The 7,769-nt window shown below is 42.1% G+C and overlaps 1 protein-coding gene across 3 annotated transcripts in view; it reads left to right on the top strand.

The window, feature by feature from the left end:
* Positions 1-772, top strand: part of LOC115542463 (thymidine phosphorylase) — a 7,276-nt gene extending 6,504 nt beyond the window's left edge. For all 3 annotated transcript variants that reach the window (XM_030354727.1, XM_030354725.1, XM_030354726.1), the window contains 3 exons: positions 1-149; positions 365-505; positions 587-772. The exon at positions 1-149 is cut by the window's left edge and continues 79 nt beyond it. In XM_030354727.1, the coding sequence (XP_030210587.1) occupies positions 1-149; positions 365-505; positions 587-732 (436 nt within the window). In that variant the 3' untranslated portion in view covers positions 733-772. The remainder of the gene's footprint in view (positions 150-364; positions 506-586) is intronic.
* Positions 773-7,769: the final 6,997 nt, after the last annotated feature.

Here is a 7,769-nt window from a genome sequence, read left to right as displayed (position 1 = left end):
TGGAGCAGCTCTGGCTAAGTTCCAGGCCATGATGGTAGCTCAGGGCGTGTCCAATGAGAATGCTCAATCGCTATGCTCCGCCCAAGCAGACTACCACCGCATCCTGAGGAGAGCAGACCACCAGACAGAGCTACGCACACACACCCAGGGTACTCTATCTCTCTCTCCCTGTGTCAGTGAGTCTCTCTCTCTCTCTCTCTCTCTCTCTCTCTGTCTCTCTCTCCCTCCCTCTCCCTCTCTCTCTCTCTCTCTCTCGCTCTCTCTCTCTCTCTCTCTCTCTCTCTCTCTCTCTCTCTCTCTCTCTCTCTCTCTCTCTCTCTCTCTCTCTCTCTCAGTGATTGAGTGACTCTCTCTTTCTACCTAGGGGTTGTCATGGAGATCGATGGGCTTGTCTTGGCCGAGGTCCTCCATCAGCTTGGGGCAGGGCGAACGAATGCTGGAGAACCTATCAATCACAGTGTCGGGGCGGAGCTACTGGTGTCATTGGGTGAAAGTGTAAATAAAGGTGTGGTCGCATTCTGCCCTTACAGAAACAGAAACCTTTAACCTTTAACGACAGTTAACAAGTGTATCTATCTGTCTCCAGGCCGCCCCTGGTTACGGATCCACTTTGAGAGTCCGGCTCTGACCCCAGACCAGACGAGTCGTTTGGAGGGCGCTCTGACTCTCGGTGGATCAGGAGACAAACCTCTCCGAGGATCACTAATCGAGGAGATGATCCCGCCCATGTGACCTGTCAGTCATTGCCTTTTAATGAAGTCTAATAAAATGTATTCAACCCTCTGATCCAACCTGGCAAGTTGCTTTGATTTCCATTTCAAGAATTACTACTACGACAAAAAAAATACACAACGCAGAGTCTATACGAACAGTTTAGAAATAAGGTGAAATCTAACACCTAATACCAGAGTTTCCCACCTCACTTTACAGCTTAGGCAGTCGCCTAAGCAGCACACGCCTGCAGCATTCACTACGACCTAAAAAAAAATATATAACGAGAATAAAAAAAGAAGTATCAAATATTCTCTGTGTATAGATCAGGCTGCAGTGCAACAGTCTGACTATCTGCATTTTCTGCGGGAAACCCTGAATACCCAAGGTGCACCACCTAATACCCACAATGCACTGGCTAATAGGTGTACGGCTGTTATAGGGGTTGTTTATTGGACCATGGACGTCTCGGGGTCGGGGCGGCTCGGTGCGGGACAGCTCAGTTACACTAAATCTGGCTGGCATTTCCACCAGAGACCCTTATGGTAGGGCAGGGTTTATGGTAGGAAAGACAGTGTAGCCTGCTACTAAATTCAATGAAAACAACGCAGAGTCTATACGAACAGTTTAGAAATAAGCTGAAATCGAACATTCGGTGCTGTGACACCGTCTTGAAGAGGGAGGAGTGAGAAGAGGCCTGGAGACCTGTCATCTGAAGATTGCCCTGTGGTCGAGAAGACCTGCCTTGCAAGACGTCTGATCAACGCCAGCCTATAGGCGTCGATTACGCCAGGGACGCGTCCCCACCAGAGTTCGTCAAGAATAATTTTGTACCCACCACTTTAAAAATATAAAAAAGAATGATAATAATAATAATAATAATGGAGTTGAATTATTATGGATTATTACACAGGTCTTCTCAATGCCGTGGAATGCTCCGTTCACTTGCATGGGCTCTTCACAACTTTGCGGTGAATGCTAGATATAAATTGACCGCTGTCAAGGAAAACAAAGGACTTTTTGCCTATAATGACGTCTTTGGTATCACTCCCCAAGTAGTCCGGTAACTTTTCAACCCCAGCGTCTTCGGTTGCTAAGCGACATCAACGTCTTTGGCGGACTATTTCTCTGCTGATCAACACTACGAATGCTGGTAACAAATAAATTGTAACAAGCCACACCATGTGAAGTCATTTTTTTGTTTTGGCACGTAGCCGTCTAATAAGCGGGATAATGTATTGAACGTCGCCGGTCGAATTTAAGCCCCTTCAGTGGGAAGCAATTACCCTCTCTGCGCGTCGGTGTCCTGTTCGCCCTGTCGGGGCTTATTTTCCCGATAATGACCGGCATTCTATAAATTATCCCTTACTTATTACACGGCTCTTCTCAATGCTGTAGACTACATTCGTATTCGGTTGCTAAGCGACGTCAACGACTTTGGCGAATTATTTCTCTGCTGATCAACGCTACGAATCATAACAAACACATTGGAAAAAGACACACTGTGTGATGTTATTTTTTCGATTTGGCAAGTAGCCATTACTAATAATACCAATACTCTTTGGCTGGGATGATGAGGCATGAGACAATCAAGTCATTTTAGCCTGAATACATAGGTTAGAAGCACCAGAGCAGGTTGCTAGTACCATGGACAGTATCAGAACGATAACCTGTTGAACTGAATGGATGTGGTAGGCTACACCATGGGATGCATCTGCAGACCGCTGCCACATAAATAAAGGTAAGACGCAATATTTATTGCTAAGATTTGCTGGTGCTGTGGCGAGGTCTTTTGTACTCAAGTGGTCGGCTGTTTTAACTTGCAATTGATAGTCGGTGGAGTCAGTCTCTTGTTGACACAAAGTGACTTTTGGTCATTCTTGCTTTGCTTGAATTCTGGAATAATTGTGGGGGGGAGTTCATGAGTTTTGGTCAGAATGCCTGATGTAGTCTAGTTTTGATGGAATGCGTGTTGTAAATTGAGAACAAGCAGCTCCTGATCTGATACAGCGTTCAGCTGTGCAACAAATATTTTTTTCTTTTTCAATCTTGACGACTTTTGTAGCGCTGTCTACGGAAGAGGATTAGGGCCACACATGTAAAAAAAAATTAAGTTCTGACTTTATTCTCAGAATTCTGAGAAAAAAGTCAGAATTCTGACTTTAATCTCAGAATTCTGAGAATAAAGTCAGAATTCTGACATTAATCTCAGAATTCTGAGATAAAAAGTCAGAATTCTGACATTAATCTCAGAATTCAGAGAAAAAAGTCAGAATTCTGACATTAATCTCAGAATTCTGACTTTAATCTCAGAATTCTGAGGAAAAAAGTCAGAATTCTGACTTTAAAGTCAGAACTACGGGTATCTGTAAGGACCAACCTCCGTGGGAGAGACACTTTGCTTTATGCAGTAGGAGGAAACCTATGGAAAGCCAAGAAGGCCACAATCCGGCCCTAGAATGGCGCGGTAAAAGTGCAAGAATTCCGTACGGAATCCGTACGGAACTAATAGCCGCGGCTATTAGTCATATTGAGATGGCAGTGTGCGAAATACCCGTCAATATTCGGGGATGCCCTCATCCCCAGATTGTTCTCGATATGCAGTAGCCAGCTAGGCCATAACATTACAATATTTCATGGATGCAAGCAAGCCAAGACAATCGATCTATATCTATAGCCTACATGACAACACACACACACACACACACACACACACACACACACACACACACACACACACACACACACACACACACACACACACACGCACACACGTTAAACACACTGGTAAAGCAATAGGAGCCTGCATTGGCTAAAGTTGTTGGGATGCACGTTATTTTATAACAGGGAGGGGCAAAGTTGTGCATTACAATGCAAACACGACAATAATTGGCACCGTTCTTGCGCACTCAGAAGAACATGAACTGAATAAATGCCAGGTATATAGCATATCGGAGACGGGCACACAATCAGTGCATTTGCAAATGAGAGCCTGCAGTATGACCGATCTTGTGACATTATTTAACCATCCATCTACAGCTAATACGATCAGACAGATACATCATTGATCACATATAAGCCCACAACAACCCCAACATCACCACGGCAGGTGCGCTCTCTCTCGCACATTCACACAATCACTCCAACTTCTCCAACTCCAAGGCAAAGCTGTTTCACTAAGACCACAAACAACCACAACTAACCAGCCTACATATCCACAACAATGCACAACAATCAGTTCTATACATTGCGTCTATCTTCTGTTTGGCGCACATGGCTAATTTGCATACTTGCACAGGACTGTCGGCTCCGCTTGTCAAAAAAATAGAACGTATTTGTGAATAAATGCTTTGAATTCTGAATACTGGACTTGGTGAGCTTGGTGAGTTGGCTATGGGACGTGCACTTTTACCGCGCCATTCTAGGGCCGGATTGTGGCCTTCTTGGCTTTCCATAGGTTTCCTCCTACTGCATAAAGCAAAGTGTCTCTCCCACGGAGGTTGGTCCTTACAGATACCCGTAGTTCTGACTTTAAAGTCAGAATTCTGGCTTTTTTCTCAGAATTCTGAGATTAAAGTCAGAATTCTGAGATTAATGTTAGAATTCTGACTTTTTTCTCTGAATTCTGAGATTAATGTCAGAATTCTGACTTTAATCTCAGAATTCTGAGAAAAAAGTCAGAATTCTGAGATTAAAGTCAGAATTCTGATTTTTTATCTCAGAATTCTGAGATTAATGTCAGAATTCTGACTTTATTCTCAGAATTCTGAGATTAAAGTCAGAATTCTGACTTTATTCTCAGAATTCTGAGATTAAAGTCAGAATTCTGACTTTTTTCTCAGAATTCTGAGAATAAAGTCAGAACTTCATTTTTTTTTACATGTGTGGCCCTAATCCTCTTCCGTAGCTGTCTGTAGTAGTGGTGGATTTAATGATTCGTTTCCGTGACCCAGTTCGCGTGATTCAGTTCGCCACGAGGAGTCGTTCGCGAATCGTTTGTTCGTTCGTTCAGTCGAGTTTCCGGTAGCACTAACTCCACTGAGTCTGACTGACTCAGCTGAGAACCGTGCAATGGGGTCCATTCCATGATGCGATTTACCGCTACCGGAAACCAGGCTGAACGAACATACGATTCGTGAACGACTCCTCCCAGTTCAGTCGAGTTTCCGGTGAATCGATTCACCGGAAACCCGACTGAACGTGGAGGAGTCATTCGCGATTCAGCCTAGTTTCCGGTAACGGTGAATCGCATCATGGAGTGCCGCCATTGCACGGTTCTCAGCTGAGTCAGTCAGACTCAGTGGAGTTAGTGCTACCGGAAACTATTTTGTTCGTTCAGCCGAGTTTCCGGTGAATCGACGGGTGAACGAAACGACCGAACGAACGAGAGAGACGAACCGGTTCGGTTCGTTCGTCCTAAAGACTCGTTCATTCAAACCGGTTCGCGAACGAACGAGCCAACACTAGTGTGTAGCCACACCTTTGGCCCTTCTGACCTTAAACACGCAGTTAAATTCCTTTCCTAGCTCCTCTTGTTTATGTTGTTAGCTTAGCCATATCATGTCACGTTGTCAACATCGGATACATGGAGCAGAACATAGTGGGTCATATGTCCGATGCTTTTTGAAAACGTTTTCTTCTTAAAACATGCCAGACAGATTTTGTATACATTTTATACCTTAGTAATTAGCTACATGGTTATGCCGTCTTTCAGAACCTTTCATTACCGGCACTAAAGAGGGAAAAAAGAGTGCATCCTCATTGTACCCAGCACTTCAAAAAATGCACTTCCGAATGCGTCTCTGTCCCCAGCACATTTCAAACCAAACTGACGCCCATGACTGAAACACATGTAGCGGGGCGCAATGTTGTGATTGCTTTCCTACCAAGTTGTCCGACTTCCGGTTCGGTTACGAATTTTAATTAGCTGCGACTTCAGTTGCAAACGATCAATTCTAAGGAGATGTTTCAGGAGTTACAACTGAGAAATAACGCAGTTGACTTCAATTATTCTGATTACATAGATTTAACGCATGATACGAGTTGAAATTAAATTTATGAAGGGCGATGATACAACATAATCGTTCTTCTCAATCTACAATTCTTCTGTCTGACTTCAGTTCACCACCACACCGTCTGTGTCGCCAATTCTCCTTTTCCTCCAAACCATGCATACGCATGGGTCAGAGTGTGCTTAGGGCTGCGGACATTCTCCCGTCAAGTTAGTTTTTTATAGATCACAACCCAGAAAATCCACGATTACCAGCTGTGTTATAACATGACCAGCTAATAATAATAATAATAATTTTAAATCCTTGACATAATCTGTCAGATGACTATTAAATGACAGTTGCCACAAGGCGATTCTAACTATGCCGCCTCTTGAATTGTTTCATTATTTTTGTCGGCAGGGGCTAGTAATTCTGCGTAACATGATAAGCATGATAAGGTGCAAGGAGCAGAAAAAGTTGACATGGGTGTTAATTTTCAGTTGAAAAAAGACGCTGGCATTATTTTATCAGCTGAGGGCGTATTCATTGCCATAACAACTGAGCTAATCAACAAGTACCACATGTTCTAATTAGAGCTGTCAAGCGATTAAAATATTTAATCGTGATTAATCGCATTAATGTCATAGTTAACTCACGATTAATCGCAAATTCTTTTTAAATGCTAAATATCCCTTGATTTTTTTGTCCCATAATTCTTCTCATTTTAATTCTCTTATCAACATGGTGAAGTGTATCGGCTTGCCTTGTGCAAATTATTTTTTATTGATAACTACATTGGCATATACTGATCAAAACAGGACGATACAAAAAAAGAGCCTATAGTGCAATTAAACGACTGCTTTGAGCAAATGTCATTTGAACATAGCAGTCAGTCTACTGATTCTTTGTTTTGAGCCAAAGAAAAAAATAAATAATAATAATAATACTTTTTTTTTAAATAAAATTATTGCGTTAATCGCGCGATAAAATTTTTAACGCCGTTAAAATTGGTTTGCGTTAACGCCGTTAATAACGCGTTTAACTGACAGCTCTAGTTCTAATACTATGAGGCTCATGAAAACGCCCTCAGCTTATAAAATTGATTGATTTTAATAAGTTACTTATTTTAATTTAAATAAACATAATACCAAGGGTCAGAAGTTTTACAAGAATTTTGATCGTACAAAGTCATGACAGAGGGACTTGGTGTCTTTATTCATGATTGAAAGAAGAACATATATTATTTTTTTTGAAAGGGAATAAGCTGATGAAGCTGACAAATTCAGTTACCTTTTTAAATGAGACCAGTACGTGAGTGCACTGAATTTCGTTGTACTTCTGTCCAATGACAAATAAATATATCCTATCCTATCCTAATGGCAATGCATATCTCTCTGTTAACTGCTTTTACACCTAATATGTTGTATAGTCCAGTGTTTTATGGATATATATTCATAGCATTGCTTCTATGTAATGTATTGATTTAAATGATGAGGAATGATGTGATGTTGTAGGCTATAGGCTATAGGGTCATATTGCTGTTGGTTATGTTTAGCGTGATGATTATGTGCTGCGCGAATAGAGGAAATATACATACTCTAGGCTAATAATAATTGTGCCCCCCTATGCATTTGATATGCCCCCCTTAAGACTCGTAATTATAATAATTAGAAAAAGAGCAGGGCTGTGTGTTACAGAAACATCATAGTTAAAGACTTAACCTAAGATTGGAATGCCTTGTAGCTGCATGCGCGTGCCGTCCATGTGGGCAGGTGGGGCGGCGAACTCCCTGCATTCTCCCAAAAAAATAGTTCCTCAGTAAATCATTGCTCCAAGTTTATTTTTAATAATGTGATTGTCACATTAACTATCTGTAGTTTCTGTGGGCTTTCCAACTATTTTTGTTCTGTTGATATCAAATTGATGGTGGCGATTCTAGTTAAGTTTAACGTGTCATGCAATGTGGGGCGGCGGAGCTCAACGACCGCGTCCCTCCGTATGTTTCTCTCATAACCCTGCAGGCTGCAATAAGAATTGCAATCCGCGCTAAAGACGCGCTATCAAACA

The sequence above is a fragment of the Gadus morhua genome, chromosome 4 (assembly GCF_902167405.1).
Source record: "Gadus morhua chromosome 4, gadMor3.0, whole genome shotgun sequence".
Taxonomy (NCBI): domain Eukaryota; kingdom Metazoa; phylum Chordata; class Actinopteri; order Gadiformes; family Gadidae; genus Gadus; species Gadus morhua.
Note: the sequence above shows the minus strand (reverse complement) of the source record. Positions and strands in the feature narration are given on the sequence as shown.